At 42.4% G+C, this 27,418-nt stretch overlaps 2 protein-coding genes across 9 annotated transcripts; both read left to right on the forward strand.

Annotated features, from left to right (window-relative positions):
* The first annotated feature begins 10,746 nt into the window (after positions 1–10,746).
* LOC105057251 (vacuolar protein-sorting-associated protein 37 homolog 1) lies at positions 10,747–18,970 on the forward strand. Of its 3 annotated transcripts, XM_073248623.1 has the most exons (9): positions 10,782–10,949; positions 12,205–12,347; positions 12,461–12,504; positions 13,888–14,109; positions 16,185–16,272; positions 17,759–17,798; positions 17,892–17,938; positions 18,189–18,309; positions 18,716–18,970. In XM_073248623.1, exons 3-9 carry the CDS (start codon positions 12,476–12,478, stop codon positions 18,874–18,876), a joined length of 708 nt encoding a protein of 235 aa, XP_073104724.1. In that variant the 5' UTR covers positions 10,782–10,949; positions 12,205–12,347; positions 12,461–12,475; the 3' UTR covers positions 18,877–18,970. The 3 variants fall into 3 exon arrangements, with proteins under 3 accessions (XP_010938098.1, XP_073104724.1, XP_073104725.1); XM_010939796.4 differs by lacking the exon at positions 12,205–12,347 and having other exon boundaries at positions 10,747–10,949; XM_073248624.1 differs by lacking the exon at positions 12,205–12,347 and having other exon boundaries at positions 10,808–10,831.
* Positions 18,971–20,957: 1,987 nt separating this feature from the next.
* LOC105057250 (uncharacterized) lies at positions 20,958–27,143 on the forward strand. Of its 6 annotated transcripts, none has more exons than XM_073248489.1 (11): positions 20,958–21,128; positions 22,496–22,612; positions 22,748–22,818; positions 22,901–22,950; positions 24,673–24,746; positions 24,835–24,897; positions 25,234–25,324; positions 26,294–26,356; positions 26,430–26,509; positions 26,590–26,661; positions 26,745–27,143. In XM_073248489.1, exons 2-11 carry the CDS (start codon positions 22,581–22,583, stop codon positions 26,791–26,793), a joined length of 645 nt encoding a protein of 214 aa, XP_073104590.1. In that variant the 5' UTR covers positions 20,958–21,128; positions 22,496–22,580; the 3' UTR covers positions 26,794–27,143. The 6 variants fall into 6 exon arrangements, with proteins under 6 accessions (XP_073104590.1, XP_073104587.1, XP_073104589.1 ...); XM_073248486.1 differs by having other exon boundaries at positions 26,764–27,143; XM_073248488.1 differs by having other exon boundaries at positions 25,237–25,324; positions 26,764–27,143.
* Positions 27,144–27,418: the final 275 nt, after the last annotated feature.

The following is a 27,418-nucleotide window of genomic DNA, read 5'->3' on the forward strand; positions in this document are numbered from 1 at the left end:
CCTGACCGACAAATAGATCTCACCGCAACGACGGAGCCCGAGATCGTCTCGATGGCGGAGTTCGAGACCGATGCGTCCCAGATATGACTCCTATACTCTCCTCTCTGCTCTTCGTGCATAGATTTTGATGGAGATTGAAAGGGAAGAATATCTACGACGGCCTCCGCCTTTGAAGGCAAAGAGCCTCGACCGGCAAAAGTACTATCGATTTCATCAGGACCATGGCCACAACACCGAGCAGTGCATCCAACTCAAGGATGAAATTGAGGTCCTCATACGCCGGGGGTATCTTGAAAAATTTTGAAGGAAACCGCCGACTCGACCCATCCCCGACCGACGACCCCAACCGACTGAGGAGGCAGCGAACAATCAGCCCACGGTCGGGGTCATCAACATGATTTCCAAACGACTGGACTCGGGGACGACTGCTGGAGGGGAGTCGATGAAGAAGCTATGCCAAGATGATGTAATTACTTTTACAGACGAGGATGCTCGGGGAATCCAAACTTCTCATGACGATGCTGTTGTTGTCTCAGCAACAATAGCAAATTATGATGTAAGAAGGATCTTTGTTGATAATAGAAGTTCGACTAATATTTTGTTTTACTCGACCTTCTCCCGAATGCGACTGTCGGCTGATCGGCTCGAAAGAGTCTCCACGCCCCTGGTGGGTTTCGTTGGGGAAGCCATCACGATGGAAGGAGAAGTTACTCTTCCCATGACAGCCGAAACCGAACCACGATAAAGCACCGTCCACTTAACTTTTGCGGTCGTCCAAGTACCTTCGACCTACAACGCCATACTTGGAAGATCTGGGCTAAACACCCTCAAAGCTATAGTCTCGACCTACCACCTGCTGGTTCGGTTCCCGACCAAGAACGGAGTTGGAAAAATGCGCGGAGATCAACAACTCGCTCGGCGATGCTTCCAAATCTCTGCTCGAAGTAATGAAGCAAAGGACTCCCTGACGACTGACAAGTTGGACCAGCGGGGAGAGGAAGAACGGGGCGAACCTGTCGAACAACTGGTTTCCATCCCGATAGCGGAGAATCCCGAACGAGTGGTCTGGGTCGGATCCCAATTGTCCGATTTTGAGCAACGACAGCTAGTAGAGCTGCTGAAGGCCAATACCGACGTATTCGCTTGGTCGGCAGCGGATATGTCTGGCATCCCCCCAGAGATGATGACTCATCGACTCAACATCAACCCTGGAATGAGGTCGGTGAGGCAGAAGAAGCGGTCCTTCATCTCTGAAAGACAGAAGGCCATCGATGAGGAAGTGGACAAGCTACTCGAGGCGGGCTTCATTAGGAAAACCACGTACCCCGATTGGCTCGCCAATGTTATCATGGTAAAAAAAGCCAACGGGAGGTGGAGGATCTGCATCGACTATACCGACCTAAATCGTGCCTGCTCGAAGGACAGCTTCCCACTTTCGAAAATCGACCAGTTGGTAGACGCGACGTCCGACCATCGACTGCTCAGCTTCATGGATGCCTTTGTCGGATATAATCAAATCCGGATGGCGCCCGAAGACGAGGAGCACACAGCCTTTGTGACCGCCAAGGGCCTTTACTGCTACAGGGTAATGCCCTTCGGACTGAAAAATACTGGGGCCACCTACCAGCGACTCATCAATAAGGTCTTCAAAGATCAAATCGGGTGCAACATGGAGGTGTACGTGGACGATATGCTGGTGAAGAGTGCGCGGGCCTCAGATCATGTCCAAGACCTCGAAAAAACTTTTCGCACTCTTTGATGACATCAGATGAAGTTAAATCCAACTAAATATACCTTCGGGGTGACTTCAGGGAAGTTCCTTGGGTTCCTCATTTCTCAGCGAGGAATTGAGGCTAATCCTGAGAAGATAAAGGCAATCATCGATATGCGGCACCCGGGTACCAAAAAGGAGGTACAGCAGCTTAACGGTAGGATCACCGCGCTCGATCGATTCATCTCTCGGTCGGCAGAGAGATGCCTCCCATTCTTCAAGATTCTGAGACAGGTGAAGGACTTCTCTTGGCCGGATGAGTGCCGGCAGGCCTTCGAGGATCTGAAAAGGTACCTGGCTTCCCCGCCACTAATTGTAAAGCCGAAAGTCGAAGAAATGCTGTACCTCTATTTGGCAACCTCTCCGAGGCGGTTAGCTCGGTGCTCGTCCGGAAGAACGAGAGCCGAATTCACCAACCCATATACTACACCAGCAAAGTGCTCTACAAAGCTGAAGCTCGATACTCAAAGATGGAGAAAATGATATTCGCCTTGATCGTGTCTGCACAACGACTCCGTCCGTATTTCCAAGCGCACGCTATCGTGGTCCTCACCAACCAGTCCCTGAGGACGATATTGAGTCGTCCCGACACATCAGGACGACTGGCGAAATGGACAATGAAGCTGAGTGAGTTCGATATTCAGTACCGACCACGACTAGCCTTGAAATCTTAGGTCTTGGCTGACTTTATTGCGGAGTACCCGACAACCGACCAAGGATCGGAAGGCGGGAGCCCCGGAGAAGTTGCAATCTCCGAATCTGACCTCGGGTCTACCTGGGTGTTGCACATCGATGGAGCTTCCAACGCTCGAGGGAGCGGAGCCGGGTTCCTGCTCACAAACTCAGAGGGAGTGGTTACCGAGTACGCCCTTTGGTTCGACTTCAAAGCCTCCAATAATCAAGCCGAGTATGAAGCGCTCCTCGCTGGCTTGAGAGTAGTGAAGGAGCTCGGGATCGACAGCCTCAGAGTCTTCTCCGACTCTCAGCTGATCGTAGAGCAAGTTAAAGGCAAATTTGAGGCGCGAAACCCGACCATGATAAAATATCTCCAGAAGGTGAGAGATCTCATGGCACACCTCAAGTATTTTGAGATCTCCCACATTCTCAGGTCGGAGAACGGTCGGACCGATGCACTCTCCAAGCTTGCGACATCAGCCTACGACGCCTTAAATCGGACGTTTGTGGAGAGTCTCGAGCAGCCGAGCATCGATAGGGCCGAAGAGGTACTGCAACTGACGATCGAATCAAACTGGATGGATCCGATCGTACGGTATCTGACCGACGGAACCAGCCCTGAAGACCCCACAGAAGCCAAACGACTTCGATTGGTGGCCTCCCAATACGTGATAATGGATGGCCGACTCTACAAAAGATCGTTCTCTCTTCCCTTACTCAGGTGCTTGGGACCGACTGATGCGGACTACGCGCTCAGAGAAGTACATGAAGGGATCTGCGAAAATCACTTGGGAGGCAAATCCTTGGCCTACAAAGTTCTACAGCAGGGTTACTACTGGCCCACCATGAGAAGGGATGCGGTCGAGTTGGTTCGGAGGTGTGAACCATGTCAGAGATACGCTAACCTACAACACCGACCAGCCAACCAAATCACTCCTATTGTCGCCCCGTGGCCCTTCGCCCAATGGGGGATCGACATACTCGATCCTTTTCCTCCGGCATCTGGCTAAAGAAAGTTCATAGTTGTCGCAATCGACTACTTCACTAAGTGGGTAGAAGCCGAATCTTTGGTGCAGATCATCGAGCGGAAGATAGAATATTTCGTCCAGAAGTCTATCATCTTCAGGTTCGAACTACCGCACACCATTATCACCGACAATGGACGACAATTCGACAACCGAGACTTTCGAAAGTTCTGTACAAGATTTCATATCATGCACCGACTGACCTCGGTCGGGCACCCACAGTCCAACGACGAGGTCGAGGTGACCAACCAGACTATTCTGCATGGACTAAAGACCCGACTGAATGAAGCCAAGGGCCTCTGAGTCAAAGAATTGAATTCTATCCTATGGGTATACCGAACGACACCTCGTGTCCCAATCGGGGAATCTCCTTTCAGCCTGGCCTATGGGATGGAGGCGATGATCCTGCTCGAGATCGGGCTACCATCGACTAGAGTCGAGCAGTACCGCGAATCGGGCAACTCCGAGTGTCAGAGAGCCGACCTGGACTTCCTATCCGAACTCCGGCACGAGGCTCAACTCTGCATGGCTTCCTACCGACAGAGAGTGGTCCGATACTATAACGCTAAGATTAAGCTGAAGCTTTTCAGGCCAGGGGACTTGGTCTTAAGAAAGGCAAAAGTTTCGAAGCCTCTAGACCAAGGAAAGTTGGCTCCGAACTGGGAAGGACCCTACAAGATAGCGGACACCTACAGACCGGGAGCTTACCGATTGGAGACTCTAGAAGGAAGCGCCATTCTCCGGACTTGGAATGCCGACAATCTGAGATTGTACTATCAGTAAACTCTTTGCGCCCTTGTTTGGAATACAAACTCAGTTTCTAAACTTCGGAGTCTAGAATCTCAGCTCTCCGACTGTGCGTCGGCGCTCGCTAGTAGTACGAGCCCCGACGCCACGACTTGGGCCCAACATTCCATCGAAAATCTGTGGCCCAATCACCGACGGCGTGTCAGACTCTTACGATGACCGACATATCTACGTTGGTGGAAGGCCGGCGATGGCGATAAAAAACCCCCCTAAGTTGAAGCCACACCCCTTCCGCAGCCAGCTCCTGAGCAAGGCGACTGGCTAACTCGCCGACTTGGCTCTGGCCAAGAAAGGCAAAACACCAATGCGACCAACGTCGCGTTCGCGACATACCGACCAGGTCACGATCGGTCGAAGAATATTCGACTTACCACCATTTATCACACGTCACGACGCATATGCCCGACAAAGAATCGGGCAATGGATGACCGACCTGTCATCAACTAAATGCCTCGAACACTATTCAACTATCGGACTCTACAAGATGATCGGGTCAAAGAGCTACGCCCGAAGGACGGACGACATCCGACTCGACGAACATGCCCGACTTAGGTCTGGGCAATGGGCGCTCGACTTAAGCTCCCGATTGTCGGATCATACGACAGTCGGGAGGCCGATCTAAAATCGAAGCTCGCTCTGCCTTTATCATGGCACGCGCTACCGACTATTCTGGATCGTTACCTGGGATCCTACCGAACGTCCTAGCTAGGTACATCGGGCCTACGGCTTATACGTCCGAGGGTGTTTCGGCGAAACATGCATTCCAAGATATATTTCAGATACATAAAAAGAAAGAAGAGTTGAAAAATTTTTAATTTCATTCAAACTTGAATTGAGTTTACAAAATTGGGCTGAAGCACGATCACAAGTACACTAAACAAAAGCAAAAGCAAAACATGCTCCGACTACTCACCGGAGTCGGCTTCCTCTACCGAGAGAAGTCCGGGGGCGGTCGGTGTATCCACTCGGGCTGAGGTAGCATCGAGGGTCGGAGCCGCCTCGCCTTCGGCAGCCTGGTCAGTGTCAGCCTCCTCCACGGCAGTGCAATCCCTCGACAACGGGTCGGCCACTTCTTCCGTGACTTGATCTTCCGACCCTAGGGGAACGACGCTGCTGAGATCAAGCTCTGGATACATACCTTGGACTGCGCTCCAGGCATCCTCGTACCCCACTTAGTACGAGATGAAGCCGCTCTCCAAGAGTTCCTCCCGGTATTCGTCGGAGCAGTGGAAGTCCTCCACGGCCTGACCCATAGCCTCTTTCGCCGACTCTGCCTCCACCCTCGCTATGGTTGCGTCGGCTTGAGCGAAGGATAAGTTTTCTTCGGCCTTGGCGAGATTCTCCAAACTTATCCGGAGCTGCTCGCATTTGGCTTTGAGTTCCCCGATGGAGTCATCCCGCTCGCGACGCAGCCGGCGAACAGTGCGGGACTTTCGCTTGGCTTCCTCGCGAGCCGACTGCAGCTCGATCCTCGAGGCGGCCAGGGCATCGGTAAGGTGGGAGACCTCCTCGGTAAGGTGGGAGATCTCCTCTTCAAGTCGGGCCTCACGGTCAATCGATTGCTTCAGCTGGTCGATCATTACTGCTTTATCGGCCTCGACGACCATGGCCTTATCTTTTCACGCCGCCCGGAGATCACCGAACCTCCGATATTCGGTCTCCAGCTCGGATATGTTGTAAATCAGCTGCAAACAACAAGACTGACCGTCAGAAGACCGAACTTATAAAAAATGATGACGAAAATGAAAAGTAAAGGAGAAAAACTTACCCGGATCATGGTTGGGTAGAAGGAGGAAAGCATGTCGGATACCCACTGATTCTTCATGACCTCATGATCGACCGGAAGGATAATCGCCTGGCACAACCTCCTGGCCAAGTCATGGTTGGCCAGGGCCGACGCTCCTTCGGGAAGTGGGGTGTCGGACGACGCACCGCGGCCGGCCGACCTCCTGTCGTCGCCTGGCGCCATCGGGGTCTTCCCTCGTTTAGACACCTAGGCCCTGACATCAGAAAGAGAGGGCAAGCTCGAGCCCGACTGGGTCCCTCTCGAGGGCACAGCGGCCGCTGACGCAGGTTGGTCGGGCTTGCGTGCCTCTGCCCGAACCTCTTCCGCCGGCTGTGCGGCCGGCACATCCTTGACCGTTTCCTCGGCCGCCCATCCCTCGGATAGGGCTGCTCCCTCGATCGATCGTTCCTCGGACGGAGCTTCGAAGGGCACCGTTGGCACTGACAGTGCGATTATCGACTCACGGTCCGATGCTCGTTCGGAGCCATGCTGCACTCCCACCGCTGTCGGCTCGCTCGGTGGTGCTACTTGAGGCCTCTTGGGAGGCCGTGATGGTTCAGCTCCATGCGCCGGCCTCTTTCGTGCCGTGTGTTGCCGAACATCGGCTTCCGTCAACCTCACCCTCGACGGCATGTCTGCAATTTCAACAGAGGATCAGCATCAAAAAAAAAAGAAGAAAAGAGAAGAAAAACAGACCTAGGCGAGGAATTGAGCTCAGACCGGCATCATACAGGGCTTGCTCGGTGACGAGCTCCCTCTACTTCGGCACCGAGATATCCTTCAAACGGTGAAAGTCCTCTCGGTCCCCATCCTCCACTCGACTGTTCTCATTTGGTTGAGTTCAGGGGTCCCCCCAGTGGGAAAGGAACTCCCAAGGAACGGGAGAAGAGACAAAGAAGAACTGGTTCTTCCATCCATGGATTGACGACAGAAGACCAGTGATGAAGGAAAGACCCTTCCGAGGATTGAAAAACCACCACCCTCGGACTTTAGGGTGGGGTCGGAGAATGAAGAAGGCTCGGAAGAGGAAAATACAAGGATTGATCGGCAAAAGCCGACACAACAAGGCAAAGCTGACTACCAGTCGGACCGAGTTCGGTGCAAGCTGCGTCGGACAAAGTCTGTAGTAGTCCAGCACGTTCCGGACAAACTCTGAAACCAAAAAGTGAAGATCGACCCGGAGATCCTCGACGTAGAAAACCACCTGGTCCGGGGGCGGATTGTTAACCCGACCGTCGGCCCCAGGGGCGAACAGCCGAAACTGCTCCGGGATGCTGTACTGCTCCCGGAGCCGATCGACATTCGGCCCCGAAAGTGAAGAGACCTCCACCTCCAGAGTCGATCGAGAATCGTCGGTCGGGTTCCCCGACCGACTTCCTCGTGGGGAGGTTCTAGCCATGACGCTAGAACCGAAGTCAAAGAATGAGAATAAGAAGGAAGAAAACTTCAAGGAAGCAAGGAGAAAACGAAAGACAATGACAAAAGCTCCTGGAAAACTCTCTAAGGAAAGAGGCGGGGACAACTACTTGAGATAAGGGATCGCTCGGCCAGAATCTCGGCAACAGGTTTGAAAAGTAAAGTTTTGGATGCAGGTGACCCTGTATATATAGTGCCCCTTGATGGCCGGGATGAGAGCACGCCCAACGAGGATCTCCCAGATCGTGACACGTGGCAGCATCTGGGCCTTCCCTCGATCCGACGATTCGACGCACCTGCCCCAGATCAGGCCACGTCGCCTCCATCTGCCTAAACGGATTCGGCCCAATGGCCCCCTGCCACGTGGCGGAAAAATTATGGCGTTTTGCGTTCCCGAAGAGACGACGGAAATGGTGGTTTCTATTCCCGATAGGACGTCTGACACCGATGGAACGCCTGACACCCATAAGACGTCTGGTGCCGGACCGAATATTGGTACGGTCGCCAGAGTCGGAGCATGATGTGATGGATATCCACTTCTTTCGCCCGAAGCCGCCACCCCACGCGAGGACGCTGGCCAGCACGACATCCGACTCAGGAGTGGGGGGGGCAACTGTTGGGATATACCGACCGGTCCCTCTCACGCCGACTCACCATCGGACCCGCCTGACCGGTGCTCGACTCTACCGACCGCACCGACCGACGACTGCCAACACCGTCCGACCGAAGGTATGTCGGTCAGGCAGATCCTTTCCGTTCCCGACTGGCCGAACGACAGAGTCTTCTCCGACTCCCGCAACGCGCCAAACTAACCGTCGGAGGGTCCCTGGGTCTTCACCCGACATCCTACAACCAAATGCCGACGTATGGCTTGTTGGCTCCCCCAAACGCCGTACGACTGCTGAGGGCCGCCGTCCTGACAAAGGCATACGGTATAGCCGCTCTGAGACATTGTTCTGTCAAGGACATAGATTAATCCCAGCGATTCGACAACCCACGGTGACTTGACAATCCGTGACAACTCTGACAGTCTCCGACAATTTGACAACTCCTCCAGTTGTCTGCGCCATTAATGACGACACCACACCGTGCTCTACTATAAAACGGAGAAGGCAACAGTACTGCGAAGAGATTCTTCGAAACTTCTGGACTCTCTTTCGCTGAGTTCTCCTGATTCTTTTCTACTATTGTCTAGTCTCTTTTCTGACTTGATCGTCGGAGGGTCTCCGTCGAAAGCATCTCCGATCAGTATGGATTTTTTTTACAGGTATTCATTCCTGATGATCAAGCAATAAGAGGATTGACTGCAATACGTGGTATCTCAGCCAGCTCAATCCATACAGCTCTTCTCTTCTGGAGCGTTCAACTATAAAAAGGGCCACCCAATCCGTCCCACCATTAGTCTTATGATAAATGTGTCTGATTTTTATCGAGGAGCAGTCTTGTATAAGACGTCAGATATTGTTGAGGAGAGGGCGAGCAGTTCCAACTCTCGGCTGCATCCGCAACCACCCTTTTATTTTTTAAAAATAATATTACAGTTTATGCAACCGATGCTTGGAGGACTCCCCGGTGAAGGTAGGATAATTTGCTTGCGTCAAAGCAACTGCTCCAGTCGGCACCTCCAGAAGCCACATCAAAATAAATAATTACCGTGCGGTAACAAAAGAAGCGAACGAGACCACCTGGTCAATTGAGCTTAGCCAGACATTGTCCATCACTTGCCTTATTCTAATGCGTTTTCTCATGGAACTCCACTGCCGTGGCTCTTATTCACATTTTGCCCACTAATCATTGGCAAGTGGATGCACATACAACGATATCCATCTATAGCAAGTATTTTGCCTTGTTCGATCACTTATAATTATTAGTGGGAACAAGCATCCTTTCTCAAAATGGAGATTGTTTTGGCTCATCAGGTACTAAAATGTGTTTTAAGGTAAGGTGATCACTTATTTAAAAAATTAGTGGTTACTGTTTGATATATGCGTTCACATGTTCTCTGGATCACTTAAAAAATTGGACCGTTCAAGGAACTCCTGATCAATATCAAAGAGCGTACCAAGATCCTGCCAGTAGGACAGCAGGGTCGAGTGTGAGAAAGAGTGAACACCATAGCAGTCGCAAAACACAAACGCACCCTAAAAAGCATGGCCACGGGACATTGAGAATGGATGCGACAATGGTTGAGAAAAGAGACCGATGGTAACCATCATCATCTATGACCAAGGGCAAGGAGACAGATAACCGTATCCTTTCTAAATCAAAACCATCTAAGTTTCAATCAAACAGGTATTACCTGCGCATCTATGTCGATGTCAAATCGTTGGATAGACCCTTCCAACTTTTTTATATGAAGGGCTGCTTGTTATTATTGCTGATCATGAGTCCATATTCATTTTTATTGTGCTCTAGGTTGAATCTATTTAAATTTGATATTTTTTATGCTCAAACTTGATATATGATCAATTGTTCATGTCAAAGTTAATTATAATTTTATCAAGAAAACCTGTTTGAGACTAGATATAGATCAAGATCATACCATTATGAGTTAACCTAAGCCTGTAATATTTGTCTAGACTCAAGAGCTCGACTAGCCAAAATAGGCTTTGGTGATGGATCTAGTATTTCATTCAAATCTAATTGATCAGGTTTGGCAAAAGACCCACTTGAATCCATTTTATCCTTTCTCATTAGTGGGTCGAATATGGATTCGGATGTTTGAAGCTTTCGATAGTTCTATTTGGATCCATTTTAGTCAATCTCATAATAAAAGTAATAACAAAAAATTTTAGTAACAAAACCTCTAATGCCGCTCAAGAACTTGGTTCGCTCCCTTCAAAATTTCTATATGAATGATTGTTTGTTATTAGAGCTGATCGTGGACTAGACCTTGGACCTAAACTATATTTATTTTTAATCAAATTTTTGGACCTATTTAAATTTGATATTTTCTATGCCTCTCATAATTATAATTTTAGCAAGAAAATTTATCTGGGACCAGAGATAGGCCAAGATTATGACTTACGAGACCACTATGCGTTGCCCTAAACCCACAAAATTTGTCTAGACTCGAGCTTCATTGACCGAGATCGACTTTGGCAACCAACCCAATTTCTCATTCAAATCCAATTGATCAGATTTGGCAACATGTTAAAAAAACCCGCTCGAATCCAATTTATCCTTTCTCATTAATGGTCGGATATGGATTCCGATGGTGGAAGCTTTCGATTGAGTTCGACCGGATCCGTTTCAGTAATAACGAGGTCGAGTTTAGCCAATCACAGACGAAAAGAAAAGTTATAACGAAGAATTTTCGCAACAAAACCTCCAACGCGGCCCAAGAACACGGTCCGCTCCCTCCCCACGCTTCTTCTTCTCCCTTCCGCGCCCTTTGTTATCTCTTAGATTCTCATAAGCAAAGATCAATTCATTTGCATCATCGCGAGCGATCGGACCTATAAAGAAGGTATCTATCCTTTCTGGAAATCTCGATTCTCCTACAATCGAAATCCCTTCAAAATTCTCTCTCTTTTTTTCCCCCCTAATTTGTCCCCTTAAAACTCTGATTTTTCTGTTTTTTTTTCTGTCCCTTGTGGTTTTCGAACAATTAGTTCTCACTTTTTGGGTCTTCCGATCAATTGATTGGCTTTTCTGGTTGTGGGAGTTGATATAATTGGAGGATCTATCTGTTATTTTCCGGTTCATGGTTTTCTTTTCCTTTTATCTGTTTACGTAGGTATTCTGGATTGAATTGGAATTTAAATTTTTCTGATCTAGTGATGTGGACATAACATTTGATCAAATCGTTTGTATCGTCACATGAGGACATAACGTTGCGATCAAATCTCCAATGCCCTTGTGTTTATTTAAAGAAGATTTGAGGGTCACTTGAAGCCTTCGATCTAATATGGATTAGATGGTGGACTTATTTTTTTATTTTTTTGTGTAAAAAAAAGTAGGTACAGAGAAACTTGGTGGCACCCATATAATTCGATTCAGAAAGATATGGTGCTTGCCCTCAATTTAAAGTGCAAGATCAAAGTATTTATCGCAACTTAGGGAGAGGGAAAGAGGAATACTTGTTTTCTGAAAATTCTGCGTTACCAGCGTAATCAACTTCCAAGCTTGTTTTACACATCGCCAGTTTCTGGAGAGCCTAGTGCGATAGTTGAAGATTTTATCAATGTTAATTCATCCCTCAATAAGTCTGTTTAGCTAATTAGTTACAAAAATCCTATAGAAAGTGATCGAGCATGTACATTTTGCTGTAAAATATATCTCTGGGAATCACATGATATAATTCTTAGTCATTTCATTTACCTGTCCATTATAAGAACTATTATTGAATTCCTGTCCAAAAGTTTCATTATGGGGCTGTTCAAAACAGTAAATAATTTCATTTCTTCCCCATACAAACGCAGGTTTCCACATGTAATGAAATATCCTGTAGTATGTTTTCCAATCGGCATCATCACCTGTAGATGCCAAGGCTATATATATATATTGGGCCTGGATTTCTTTCATTAATATGTAATGGATTTATGATAATTTTCAAGTATGTCAGGGTAGTTTACATGATGGAGCCCAAATATGATGAATATTTACAGTTTTGAAGATAACTACTGATGAAAATTTAGTTTTGGATTTAGATTTGATAATGATGCCATAGCAACATCGGAAGTATCTGTTTAGCTACCAATAACTTTATGCTTGAGATGCAGAAATATGGGACTTGCCGCTAGAAGATCTTATTGGATTAGGAAGAGTGTAGGATGTGCATGAGATCAAAAGGAAATCCTTGAGAAAGGAGCAGATGAAAATGGATATGACAATGAACTAAAAGGAAATGCATCTTTAATTGCATGTAAATATGCTATAATGTCAAATATTTTTATGTCTGTAATTCTATTTTGAGAAGAGAGATTTTTATTTCATTGGCATAAACTGTAAAGTGATTTTTCTTTTTTAATTTTGCAGGTTCTAGTAGCTGATATGATGAACTGGAGAATTCCAATCTTTGGGTAAAGCTTGATCTTTATGAACTTTAACATGGAGCCTTTCTATTTCAATCTGTCACATGATTTTACTTTTGATTTAAGTTAGAACTGACAAGCTAACTTTGATACTGATTTTAATGGGTTTTTTGTGTAATATTGTATATAATTTTCTTGATAACTAAATGAAGTACTAAGGATGTGTTTGAAGTAAATGAAAATCCTATTTTCCAAAAGAAAAGACAAGAAAAATCAAAATTTTATTTAGGAATACTATTTATGTCATTAGAAAAAATCAGTTTGTATCAATTTACGACTTGTTACACAATGATCCAGTACAAATAACATATGATATGTATTTAAATGAACTCAGTGCTTTCATGAGGATTTATTTCACAATTTGTAAAAGGATTGGATTGAATGATATTGTAAAATCATGTCATGCGCTGTAGAGTTTATTGTTATTGTCTTTGAATAAATGATCTATTAGTTTTCTTAAATTCATGGAGAGCGGTGTGTAACTAAATCTATTAATTGCATTGCTTCATCATTTATTTTTTATGGAGTCATAACCATTTCAATGCATTAATAGAAGTAGTAGACGCATAAAGATAGTAATATGTTAATCATAATCAGAACTATTTATGGTTCCTTTCTTGGAAGTTTCTCCCCCATTATTCTAACAAGAAATAAATCATGGAGTGCTTATTTTCTTTGTGCTATATGTTAGATGTTATCTGATATAAAACAGTTGTTGCAATCTAAGTCAATTATATGATTTACTTGTAAAGTCACGAGTTTCTAATATCAGAGAAATGGCTATATGGTACAAAATGCGATGAATCTAACTACCACGATCCTATCACATATGAATGTTCTTGTGGCTTTTCAGGTATTGCTACATGGTCCACATCCTAGCTAAGCTAGTAGATCACTGCATGACTTCACCATTTCATGCAATTCTTTTTTTTTTTTTTTTTTGTTTTGTTTGATGTAATAGAGACTGAGGGAGTTTATCCCATTAGCCACTAGCTTTTATTGAGATAACAGAGTTCAGAATTTCATACAACCTTTTACCTAAATGGTCCAGATAATTTTACAAAGATAAAGCTATCTTTAACTGTCAGATAAACTTAAAACAATCTTCTCTGTTACATGGTTGCTGGCTCAAGTGTCAGAGTCCAACATGCTAATAAATTTGGTGCAGAAAGCTTATATCATTTTACATTTGATGTAGCCTGGCTATCTTATCTCAAGAGAAAAAGGACTTCTATAGTATGGCTTTAATTTCAATTCAGAATGACAAATGAATGCAGGACAGCTAGTTGGTTTTGCTTGTTTTAATGGGGGACAGCTAGTTCGGTCTTTATCTCTTTTTATAAAGTTCTATAAGTCAATGCTTGCATGTAGGGGTGCCCAGCAACAACAGTCTCCGTCAAATTTCCCGGATATTCCTACACAATCGTGGTACCCTCCATCAGTGGTTAATTCACCTTCGCGCCCTGCCACACCAACCAGTACATCTGGTGTCAGTACACATCAGAGAGCTTCAGAGCGGCCTCAGTCACCATCGCAAGGGCAGCCTTCACCTTCTGAGGCAGCAGGAATAATCACTTGTTTGAAGGATAAAAGGTAACTTTCAATGTCTTAATTCCAGTCAATTATCTTGCCATATAGTCACCTGATTGGTATATATCTGACATGTGTTCGGCATTCTTTTGCCAACTTATGCACATTATTCCAATATTTATATTACTGATCAAAGTCTACGTACAGATTCACGTGTAAGATGATAAGCTGTTGTTAAAAAAGGCTAGTAATTTCTACCAAAAAAAACAGAAATAAATAACAAAAATAAGTAGGAAAATACCATGTAAAAGTAGAAAATATTGGCACTTCTACATGGTGTTAGCATTTTTTTTAAAATAATGAAGCCTAGCATAAAAAATACTCGATGCAAGAAAAAGAACTTAAATAATAGAAGGCTAGCATTAACCTACTTGCATCCAAAATTATAGGAAAATAATTTGTTGGTCGGATAAAATAAAACATAATGTAACATGAGAAGAAATAAATAGGATATGTAAAGCTTTTCGTCATGAAGCAGGGTTGAATCTTTTGCTAGCTTAAATCTATGGTTTCAAGGAGTTGCTTATCTTTTATATACTCACAGTATTATTATTCGTTGCTACCTGCCAACAAAGAAAGCAAAAGGGTTCTCCAATGGGATCATGGGAGAGTCAAACATGGTGGTTTTTAAGGGTTTAGACTGGGTAATTGCTACAGGATGTCAGAGCAACCCATCCATTTATGGCAACTTACATGAATTATGCCTGCCGTGAAAGTGGAGATGGGAATAAAAGGAATAGGGGGTGCGATTTGTCATCACTGATCAAGAATCCGATAGTGTGTGCTTAGGAAACCATCAACTTGAGTTTGGAACTGGAAGGGACTCCAATTAGATTTAAAGTCAGACGGCATGTTGTTCCCATCATATTATCTCAATTTAACATCAAAAACATTATCTAAGGTAAATAAAGATTTCGAGGGTTGATTTAGACAGACATGATGATTTTCTTTTGTACGGAAATTAATTGGCAGAGTCTTGGTGGAGAAATTTATTGGCACTATCACATTTGAGTCCTGGTGGAATTGGATTTCTAATTTGAGGATATTATCTTAATGTTTGCGATTCTCTTAATTGGATTCAAGGGTCCCAATCACTTGTGCACAGAAATTTATTGATGCTTCTATATAGTATAAATATGTTCTTGTGTTGCCTGGATGCATTTGGAGCTTTTTAGGAGAGAATTGTCTTCGTAGTGGTGATTCTTAGTGTTTATAGGAAGAGATATATGCTTTTTCAAGATTCATCATGGTTATTTAGGCCCAAAAGCAATGAGCAAGTGTATTATAAAGGATTTGTTTAAGGCTATATGTTTATAAAATTTCTGAATCATTTTGATATATGCTTACATGTAGATAACAAAACACTACTATATCTTAGCCAGTCAGATTGCATGTGCTTGATATTCTAATCTGACTGGAGCAGATGCCTTTGCTTCGACAAACTAGGAGACCACCTTCTTAAAGTATTCCACATTAACATAGATAAGATCAATTCCATCAGAAAACCTAGGTCTCCATCATCAGAGGTAGCAGTATTTTAGGCAAAGGAGTTTGAAGGTGATTTCAATGGATTTGGAGTGGCTTTTCGGGCTTTGGCTCCTGGGTTGGAATTTTACAAATAAAAAGGGTCACTTATTAGAGTGGCAGTAGCGGCAATTGCTTTGAGGAGATGAACATCCCATGTACATGCACATGCATGCGTTCGTGCACGCGCGCACGCACAGAGAGAGAGAGAGAGAGAGGGAGGGAGAGAGGCTCATGAAAAGATATGCGAGGGACACAACCATCAATTTCTGTTTGATTGTTGGTTTCCATGTCAATCTATTATGATAATCTAATCGCAGCTTACCTATACCGACAAATGAAAAGTGAATAAGCTACTTCTTTTGGTAAACAACAAACTACTTATTTGATGCTTGATTGATGCTTCAACATATCATGTGTTTGTAGGTGGGCACCTGTTTGTTGCCAAGAGCTAGTTACTTCATCCATATGCACATGAGCGTATAGCTTTGAATTCTGTCCTTCCATCTTCTTCCCTTTTAACTCTGGAATTATTTATTTTGGATTATGTGCAGCATCAATGAGTTGAGAAAACTTTTAACTGACAAGGAGGCATACAATGCCTTTTTCAATTCGCTTGACCAAGTAAAAATTCAGAACAATGTAAGTGTTGAAGGCACATTGTATTTATTTCTTGTCAGACCATTTTTCATGCTCTGTCCAGGCTATTTATATAAAAGTTGATTTATGACAGTTAAACTTTACAACTAGACTTTTCTTCCTTTCCTTTCATTATGACTTGTTAAAAAAGTTTCCTTAGTTGTGTTCGGTTATGCAATATTGCACTTGATCCAATTTCGTCATGCATTATACTGCACTCGACACTATTTACCAATAGTGTTGCTGCAAAATTTTCAAGTTTTTGTTTATAGCGGTTTGTCCCAAATGTTGACTACATTTCTAGATTGCATAATAGCAACTGATAATTCAGTACCAAATATCCTTGAGCTTTTGTTTTCAACAGTTGATCATTGCATCAAAGGTTTGTCCAAGTGAGGAATAATAAAGACAGCGTTATGAACACCCTATCAGTTCCTTCCTGCCTATATGATTTCCTTTTTTCTATTATTATTATGAATTCAAAGCTGTAATTTGTTGGTGTTGCAGGTAATGAATATCTGAGAAATGGTAAACGTATATGGTGATAAACTGATAATAAGATGCCATATGATGAGCACTATTTTACTTTAGTTGAACATCAAGGTCCCATCATGCATTAAGAATTAAAACCCCAACTTGCATGTCAACAATCAATATGCTATTATGAGTTCTGACATCAAAGAGAATTCAGAAAACCCCAATTAGATCGTGTGGCTTCCATTTCTTTCAGTTGTACATGGAATACACGACTGTTCTGTAGTTGCATAATTGGAGTAAATGCACAAGGTGTTCTCCTGGCATTATTGTTATCCCTGACTACTTATAGAAGTGAAGGCAGTGCATGTTGCTATGTATTGGCTCCGAAGGTATAACATCAAAATGATAACTCCATTGTACTTTAAAGCCATTGTTGATTAAGCTTATTGGCCAATCTGACCCTTTCTGACTTTGAGAAGGATTGGCAAACTGAAGTAGAGCCTATGTTTATACCAACATAGAAAAGCTTACAATGTTTATGTTGACATGACTGATGTAGTCCAATGGAGTTTCTGCCTCTAGAACTCTTAAAGTTGTCTAAGTAATTGTTGTCACGTGTTTTATGTTGGATTGATAACTCAGTCTAGGCGAAGAAATATGCAAAATGAATTACCTAGTGGAGGTTATAATGACTATGCTTTCCAACTTAATTCTATTTTTCTCCCATCCAAGCTATACACCTCAGGTTTTCATGCTTTTCACACAAAGCCTTCTTTGAGATATGGTAGGATGGAAGGTGGGATCCTCTCTCTGGTTTCCTTTTTTATGGGGACACTTGTAACTGATAATTTATAGTTGTTCTAAAGGTGAGGTTCCCTAGTTTTTCTCATAAGGTGTTTTTGTTTTTCTGTTAATAACTTAATCATATTGTGTTTCCAATTTATCTCCCAATATTTTGTTATATTCTGGTTTCGGTCTACATGCTGACTTTGAACATTTCAACTTCTTGCAGCTCCATGATGAACTTCGCAAGGAGACCTTGCAACTTACCAGTGAGTTGCTTTATCTGCCCTTTATGCTTAATATTTGCTTAAGTTGTTTCATCATAAATATTAACTGTAGACATTTTTTTCTCTTATTTACAGGGAAGAACCTAGAGCAGGAACCTCGAATTCAGGAGCTTAAGAACCAAGTAAGATTCCATTGCCATTTTGATTCATATTTACCATTCAAAATGCTATTAGGACCAGCATAATGACTGATAGTCACTGATTTCACCAATGTATAAGAAGCATCACATGTGATTGGCGGTCTCACCTGCCAAGCGCCTGATGCTTCTGTCCAAATGATGAAAGAAGTCATAAGCTATGCCTTTGTCACAATATTATGCAAGTGTTTGTTGGTTTCTCATTGAGATTTCTCTGCTTTTATTTAACATGCAGAGCACTATCATTCGGACAACTGAGTTGGCTGCTGCCCATGAGAAGTTATTGGAGTTGGAGAGGGAGAAGGAAGAAACTCTAAAGTTGTATTCTCCGGCTTCACTTCTTCAAAAGTTGCATGGTAAGTATATGAATGCATTTTCTTCGTATCAAGAAAATGATGATTGTGATCAAAGATTCAGATGTCGGTGGGATATTTCGTGGGACGTCGGGATGGGGTACCATCCCATATATCAGGATAAGACTGTTCCGCTAGCACCTCAGCATTCTAATCAGGATGTCTTGAGATATTTTTTGTCCCAAGTATTGGGATGGACGGGATGGCGGCATGTTCTATTCCACGAGAAAATCGGGACAGTCCCATCCCACGAGATTTAAAATCTTGATTGTGATTATAAATGTAATACTCTCAATTTTGTGTATGATGTGCGGAAAGAAGCTTCTGAATCCTTCAATATATGGACATCAATTGATTTATAATACACCTGGAAGTTAATTTATTTAGATGATTTCTGAATTCTCTGCAGGAGCAATGAATATAGTGGAAGAGGAATCTGAAATGCTGCACAGGCAGCTCCTTGACAAGGAGATTGACCTTCAAACATTTATACGGAAGTATAAGAAGCTTCGCACCATTTACCATAAACGGGCGCTTCTCCATCTTGCTGCCAAGACTTCGGTGTGCTAAATATTAGATTGTGTGCAGTGTCCTTTTGTATCATGAGCTTATGGTAAACTATTTCTTTTTACTTGCATAATACAGTTACTGCTACTTTTGTTCAGAGCCCCTGTTTTGTTTATCCTGCAATGGAGAAAATGACCAACTTGCTTCATCTTGGGGATGCTGGCTCGGATTTTGAAGCGGATGAGTGGAACTGGGGTTCCAATGGAAGTCCCACTTCTGTGTGGTTGGTTGACAGAACTGGAAGACGGGACTGAAAATTAAGCCCTAGCTCAATGTCAAACTGACCCACAGTTTACTTAACAGTGAACCAAACCTGTCCTACATCACATTGAGTGCTGTGGTTGTGAGCTGTTGGGAGGAGCCAACTTCAGATTATTCCGGTGCTTTCAACCGTCTAACGAAAAAAAAGAGAAGGCTCAACTATCGGACTGTGATTTTTGGGTCAAAATTCTACTTGGATGTGGTTTACAAGGATGGTGTAGGGTTAGGGGTTATCTGCAGCTCTTTTCGGTGCCAGTCACCCAGCGGGTGGATGGATTGGAGACGGCCTGGAGAAGGTGAGAAGAGCAGGAGCATTGTGCGAATTTTCTTCTCCACCCCACCCCCGACTCCCCCCCCCCCCACAAACCAAACACCCGCCCCCCCCCCCCCCCCCCCTCGGCCTCGCCGCACTGTGCGGAATAGTGCTCAAATTTGTTGGGCTTTAGCTGGTTATGGGATCCATGAACTGTTTGAATTCATCTCTGGGCTCCTTAACCAGCTGCTGGGTCCAATGAGGATGAGAGAGTATGGTGGCCTATTGTCTTGATGGTATGGAGAAATTCTTTGTGCACCACATGCGGTGCGCGAATGCGCCTGGTGATTGGCTCGGGTTGGGCAAAAAAAAAAAAATTTTTTTTTTCCACGCCATTTTCCGGCTCCGTGTGTCAGTGAATCATCACGCGCGGTGCACAAAAAATTTCTCTGATGATATGTAACTTATTAAAAAAAAAATTATATATATAAAACTTAACAAGAGCCATGCTTCTGCCGAGATCTTCTCTGGTATGTGTTTTGCACCATAATGGGTATACAATTTTTGATCGCCTCCATATCCTTCCGTCACAGAGTTGAATTGATGTTTGGCACTTACCATGATGCATCATGTTTGGCAGACAATGTGACACGTCACTGCTATGCAGCTCTGTACGATGCAAAATACGATCAGAACTCACCATACTCTACTACTAGCCTTTAAACTATGGCCATTCCCAGATGCTATTCGAATCATGGCAGTTTATAAATGCTTCATCCTAAATCAAAATATTTGTCATTTGGTCGAGAGCTCGAGAAAAAAGAGGCTTTGCCAACTTAAAAATAAATGCTTGTCCTGAGCCAAGGTTTTGAGTTTGGATGGTATATTGCAAATATTTCAGCCTAAATAATTATGATATAAGTGGCTAAATAATTGAATCTGGATAATTATAATACGACTCGCAAGTAGTAGTGGTCCCTCTCTAAAAATATTTACTGCAGGCTGGATCCATGATTTTAAATTATTAAAATAAAGATGCCGATTCAGGGAAAAAGATAACATGCTTAATTAATAGGCGGCTACAAATGAAGTTACGATGATTGCAGCCATCTATGATCTTTGCTATCCCTTCCACGAAATCCATCCGTTGGATTGTCGCGTAACCACTAATGGCCTGCCACCTCCCCACCACCACCTTGTGAACAATCCTGCTCCAGCTCTTCCCAACCATGCAAGGGAGACGGAGTTATACATATGGAGGAAGAAGACGAGCCGAGGGAACGAGCAGTACTTCGTCTCCCGCCGTGGCCTTAATGAAAAGCTGTCACGTGATGTAGGCTTTAATTTTTTTTTAAACTAATATTTAATTTAAATAAAATCATCATGATGATCTAAGATCATTGATTATCTGATGTTTAATGGTCTAAAATCAGCTCTGATTCCTTAAGCACCCCAGCTTTTGGAAATTGAAGCACGAAGTTTCACGCCGCGGAGGCGAAAGGCGGGTTTTGACGTGACGCGTGCCGCTCGTACCGCCGACCACGTCCGGGGCCACCTTTTCCTCAACCAGTCAGGTTCCGCGCCGGCACGAAGGCGTGATGACGCCCACATCTTTATCCCCAAAGAAGAAAAAGAAAAAAGCCAATAAAAAACTTCCCACCCGTTCCTTCCTATTCGGTCGTCGGTCCTAACTCCGGTCCCTCCTCCCCTTGTCGCGTGCTTGCCGTGGCGATGTCGGCAGGTAAGCGAGGCTCTAATCCGCTTATTTATATCTTTGATTTGAAGAATTTCGGGGACTTCTTCCCGGCTAATTTGTGCGACTGGTATTGTCGACGAATTAGGGTGTCAAATCCGTGTCTTTCTTGATCCGAGATGTCTTTTATGGTTCGGGTTTAATTAATGTACTTTTTAAAAATTTTTTGCTGGATATATTTTTTTAAAATTCTTTATTGTACCTTTTTTAAGTGGATCCTTGAGGGATTTGCCCGCTCTGCTTTACTTAGGAGATCCGAGCTAGGAACCCGAAATTCTGAGGCGTTTGAAAGAATTTAGGGTTTCTGTACTTAATGGTCATGACACGCGTGAATGGTTTTCATTTGGTCTCAAAAGGGAAGATTTTTCCCTCATGTTGCGAGACGGTTGCTACCACCTTCTCTTTTAAGGACGGGATCGAGATATGAAAATCTTTTCTTTTTAAAGTAATTTTGCAGAAAAGTCAAGCCACAGATCTGGAAGATAGAGAGAAGAACAATATTACCTTTTTATTACTCAGAAAATTCATGTCATACCCATGTTAGGTTGGATCCCCCCGTAATAAAAGAGTTATAGTTCAAAAACGACTTTAAATTTCAATAGTTATATTAAAATAATGCACAGGGTAAAGAAAGAGAAGAAAATCTGGTTCCGTTAAACAGTTTTAAATAGGAAAAGACAGACATGTTGCATACGTGTGCACATAATATGTTTAGGGTAATGCGGACAATAAAAAGTCAAGATGATCCATCAATACAGAGGCTAATGGAGAATATGTATTGGGTTCTTTTCCGTCATTTTATGTACTAGTGTTCTTCCCGATGGAGTTTGAAACATCGAAATTACATTCTGTAGATCCATGTGGAGGAAAGTAGTAGTGTGTATACATGTTTGTACTTAATTCTTGTGTGTTTGCACCCGAGAAGATGATTAGAGTTTATGTAGGTGTTGCTTGAGAGAATATAATCCACAACAGTTTTACCGCTTACCTCTGAAATCAATATCACTGCATTAGATGTCTTTGGAGTTGTAAAAACTAATTTCATGACTTAATCATTTCTCTTGGCTTGGCTTAATGCACCTTGAATTCCATTATAGGTATTATTTCCCTCAAGATAATTTCTATTGCTGGAAGGATCAGTGGATGTATTGTGTTATAAAACATGATGTGATTTTCAAGGATAGCAAAAAAAAAAAAAAAAAAAAAAAATTCTTCAATTACATATTCAATATTTGGTATATCTTGTATTTTAAAGGAGACGATCTTTAACTCTCCACTTTTTCTTTATTTCTCTGTGCTTCCATGTTTCTTGAACTTGTTAAGTTTACTGGGCCTTTTTAATTGTCACTACACAGATATGAGAAGGAGACTCTAAGTGCCTGCTTCTGCTAGAAAGACATCAAAACTCATACACTTCTGTTCATTTTATGAATTCTCAACATGAAGTTTCTAGAATACACTCCTTTAGACAGGTATTTTCTAAGCTTCCTTGGAGGTGTGCTTAGGAGTCTATGTAACTAGTCTAGTAATAGTTGTTAAAGATGTCATGTTTCGCAGTCTCAACGTTATAATGTTATTCTTAAGATACATTATTTTTTTTCTTCTAGTATAAATCTTTTCCTCGATCATTTGAATCTTGGAGAAAGTACTATCAAAGGGAATCTTGAAGCATTCTCATGTAAGTATAGGTTCTGATTGACTTGTTTACTTTGTTGATGTAATTGGAAGACTTTTTTGGTATTTGTTTCCTTGGCATGTAGGTAAACATACAGGGACTGATCGAAAGCTCTCACTTAGCTTAGAGCATGAGGTACTTAGAGTTTCCTGACTTGCTTGACTTAGCTGCTAAGATTTCTTATTTCTCCAGAACGTATTATTAAATATAAAATACAGTTTATGTATATGCGTTTCTTATTCCATACACTTAAAGCTTGTCTTTTCAGTGAGTGTAATGATACAGTCTACAGGTTGGAGTTTGTATTTAGGGCCAGCATCCAGATTTTGTAACCATAAGATTGAAAACCTTTTAGAGCATCACCCAAAAGTGAAAAATGATGAAAAAAGAGCATGCTTCAATGCACAGAAAACAGCGCATCTAAATGAACACCGTGGCTTGCTTCATTTAGTTTGTTGTGGTGTAATTATATGAGCATATTGTTTTCTCTTTTCATGGGCTAGCTTGTCTAATGTGCTGGCTACTGCTTAGGTCTTCCACTTCACAAACAAAGCTCTGTATCCTTTGTTTTCATTGTCACAGGAACTGAATGATGGCTTGTAGTTGCATTTTTAACCACATTTGACCCTTATGTTAAATTGATAATCAGTAACTACTTTTAACACAGAATATGGAAAGGAGGAAAATGTATAGCAGTATTTCTTTTGGTATATATTTTTTTTTTCAAGAAAAAACTACTGCTACTCTAAGAACTGGCTTGTTGTACAGCTTTTTGTTTTGTTTTTTTCTTTTTTGGGTGGGGGTTGTTTTTGATTGGTAGTGCCCCTAAAATTTCAATCAGTAGGAGTTTTATGCAGTTCAGAATGTGTTGGGGCTGTTTTTAAATATATGAAACTTGCTGCCTAATTTATGCTTTTTTATCATGTTGTTTGGTGGGACCTGCAGCCGTGTTGATTGTACCCTATATTATTTATACGGAGCTGATTGTACGCATTCCATACCATTTAATTACCTTTTATACCTTTTTTGCCTTAATTAATTCAGTGAATCATTTGTTATGACCAGGAATTGAATTTAAGGGTTAATTGATCCTTATGACGTGTCATAACAATTAAATCTATCACAACATCTGATTCATCATTTAGTTTCCCAGTTCTACCATATGGTTTATAACATATTCTGATTTTGTGGATGAACAATGCTTAGCCATTTTCATAAACTGATTTCTTTAAAGAGCCTTACCATACTTTCTTATCTGATCTTGTTTTTTGTTGGGGAGGAAAAACGAATGCATTATTTACCAGGCAGTTGCTTGAGGATTGCACTATGTCATCCTTTTTTGTCATGTATGCATGCATGCGTGCGTGCATACTGATAGTGATGCATTTTTCAGCTCTTTATTTTAAATTGTATTGCTAAACAAGATTTAGGGCCTAAAGAATGTGATTCTTTCTTATCCTGTGTGTTAATTATCTAGTTGTTGCAGTTCTGGTATTTTTTTGTTCCAATCTAATTTTTGTTTTGATGGGCACATTGGTACGTAAGCATTCATTGGTATGTAAGCATCGTCTTTTTATATACACGGTTATGTAAAAGTGAATAGAGCTGGAAATAATTCTGTTATCATTATTTTTTCTTTTACTATTTCAGTCACTTCACCTGCAGCATTATTGATTTTTGACTGTTGTTTTATTTGATGATATTGTGACACTCATCTTTCTTGGTATATTCCGATTTATAGGTTCATTTATTCATTAGCTGGTAGTTTATGTAGGTCTTTATTCAAGTTATGGATCTGTGCAAATTCCTTTGGCTGCAGACTTTATTCATTTATGTTCTTTTTTCTTCCCTGTTCAGATTCTTGACTACCTCGGGCAATCTTCTGATAGTGACCCTTCATCCCCTGTGGAGTACTTGTCTAGTAGATCAAGGTGGTAAAAGAGGTTTCCATATCAATGTTATGTATGGTTCGATGCTTTAGCAGACCTAATCTCCTTGTATTTCTCCTGTTTGTTCCAGTCGCAGAACATTGATATATCTGGTTCTTACTCTCAGTCATATGTATCCAGATTATGATTTCAGGTATTTCCTTTTTAAAATGATGACATTAACTTTTGACAAATAACTGGGAAGAAGGATCCTGGGTAATGTCAATGTCAGCTTCACTGGCGGCTTGGCAACCCGCTTTATATCCTTTCTTACCAGCATTGGGAGTGTTGTCAAATGGTTTGACAGATGGTTTTAACCGTCGCTTTATGAGCTGAGAGTTCAATTCTCTCCATTTCCCTAAATTTGTGCTCATCTCTTATGTTGGTTTCATGGGGTTGTGGTGGGGTCACTTGCCTCTGAAGGTGTACTGGGTGAGTGCAATTTAATATTCTATGTAACATTATATTGTCAATTTTTTTATTGGCTTAGCAGTGCAGTGCGGGCCCATCTGTTTTTCAGAGAAGAAGAATGGGAGACTTTCAAGCAGATATATGACACGTACTTGTTTGAAGCTGCTAGGGTATGCTTTAATCTTACAATAGGTTTTATCAAATGGATTTGATAATACTGTCTGTCTTCCTTCTTCGTACCTCTAATGGTATGATTATGCCCACGTTCATGTCTCATGCCTCTGTTTATCAATACAAGGGTGTGCATATTTTTTCAGATTTAGCAGGGGTTATTTCGAAGGTTGCTGCTTTCTCCGCTCCTGTGTAAGGAGCGAGGTGTTGTAATGTAGCAAGTGAATCTGACATTTGGGCTACCACAATAGTGTAACATAGCCTGGTAGAATGTTGTATAAAGTTCATATAAATGGAGATTTGATGGAAGTGCATAGCCAATGGTGGAAAGAGGAATTTGAGAATGTGAAATTTTGAGGCAGTTGCATTAATTGCTGAATGAGACAATGTTTTTTAAAGAAGCAACGAGACTCCAATATTCATTCAAGAATCAATAAGACTCGAATCTTTCTCATTGAAGCATGTATGTGAAAGGTTTTATGGCATGCAGATATCTTAATTGAAATATCAATCAACTTATAATAGGTCAGGTTTTTGTCATAATCAAACCTGTTCATTTAACGGTAGTTGAGTTTTACTGTTGTTAGCTTTTCTTTCTTATTATTGAAAAATAACATCAGGAGCCTATGTAAAATGTGCTATCGGTACTTGTGAATTCAATATTGGGCATAACCTTTCCTTCTTTTTGTGAACCAATCATCATATGCCATAATCTCTTGTTACTTATTGCTGAGATTCCTTCTCCCAGGAAGGGTGGATGACTTTGAGTTGCACTGACATTTGTCCAAGAGAAATATTGGATGATGCTTAGAAGAGACATTCTTTCACATGCTATTGATCAAATATCTTTGCTTGGCCTCTCATCTCGACCAACTAGCCATTGCTTAAAACTCTAGAATTGTACTTTATTTCCTGGGTTTGCTGTTTGCCTTCTGGTGTACGTGTGTGTAAAATGTTTTAAGTTACAGGAATGGGCTATAGCTCATGGAGGTAGTTCCCTTCTGGAAAGCATGACCAAGGCCATTGATGAGGTGAACATCTCTCTCTTCCTATGACTAATGGAGAAATGATTGATAGTCATGGATGTATGCTCCTCTGCTGCAGCTGGTAAAACTAAATGAGTGTGAGATCTACAGCTACAACCCAGACTTTGATGGGGACCCTTTTCTGGAGAAGGGAGCCATGTAAGATTCTCTTAACCGAGACCATCTAATCATGGACGAACAATTGCTGAGTTATCTGACATGGAGATTGTTCCTTGCAGATGGTCGTTCAATTTCTTTTTCTATAATAGGAAGCTGAAGCGTGTTGTCAGCTTCCGATGTTGTTGCATAAGGTAGGTCGTAACCTCTTCTGTGAACCTAATGATGGACGTATATTCTATCTTGGTGATTTCACATAGCTCTCAATTTATTGGAGGTGTTTTTGTTTGCGGCAGCAACCTGGCAACAGAGGGCTTTCTTGCTGATGAGATGTTCAATGAGGAAGAAGAGGAGGATCTCTTCATTGACATGGATATGTGAATTGTTGCATGTGATGTCCATAATGACCAACCCTGGGAACATCCTCTGCTGTATAAACAAGCTTAGGTGTACTTTTGTACAGGTGGTCTGTTGATAAGCAAGATCAACTAGCTTGATCCGGTCATTGTTATTTCCTGTATCAGTTTGTATATTATAGTACCAAGTAGGCTTCTCAAGTGCCGACATTTAGAACTCCAGACTATGTTATCCCCTGTACTTGTGGTAAACCAGATGGTTGGAATTAATGACTGGAACCAATGTTTGAAGGTGAAAGCAGTTTCCATGTTCTCGGTTAGATGCAATTTTTCTGCTGATTAAAATTTCGTCTGATTTTTGTGCGAAATGCTTTGCATGTTAAATTTGCGATGCTTATTGAACTTGAGAGTGACTGTCAGACTTATCCAACCAGACTTCAAGTACTAAGATGGGTGTCGTGTTGGTACATGTCCATCCAACATATTAGTAGCCCTCTGAACCAAAATTCTAGCCGAGCCAAAGGACCGGAACATTAGAATAACTTGCCCATCCATTTGTTCTCGAGAGTGTGCAATGCTATACTTACATCAGGTT

Source organism: Elaeis guineensis, chromosome 14 (assembly GCF_000442705.2).
Source record: "Elaeis guineensis isolate ETL-2024a chromosome 14, EG11, whole genome shotgun sequence".
In the NCBI taxonomy this organism is placed as follows: domain Eukaryota; kingdom Viridiplantae; phylum Streptophyta; class Magnoliopsida; order Arecales; family Arecaceae; genus Elaeis; species Elaeis guineensis.

Excerpts from the sequence above, each read along its gene's own strand:
- LOC105057251 (XM_010939796.4), top strand. The coding sequence starts at position 12,476 with ATGATGAACTGGAGAATTCCAATCTTTGG. Across the intron at positions 12,505-13,887 it reads TGGAGAATTCCAATCTTTGG|GGGTGCCCAGCAACAACAGT; the intron begins GTAAAGCTTGAT and ends GCTTGCATGTAG. Across the intron at positions 14,110-16,184 it reads ACTTGTTTGAAGGATAAAAG|CATCAATGAGTTGAGAAAAC; the intron begins GTAACTTTCAAT and ends GATTATGTGCAG.
- LOC105057250 (XM_073248486.1), top strand. The coding sequence starts at position 22,581 with ATGAAGTTTCTAGAATACACTCCTTTAGACAG. Across the intron at positions 22,951-24,672 it reads CACTTAGCTTAGAGCATGAG|ATTCTTGACTACCTCGGGCA; the intron begins GTACTTAGAGTT and ends TTCCCTGTTCAG. Across the intron at positions 26,357-26,429 it reads TGACCAAGGCCATTGATGAG|CTGGTAAAACTAAATGAGTG; the intron begins GTGAACATCTCT and ends CCTCTGCTGCAG.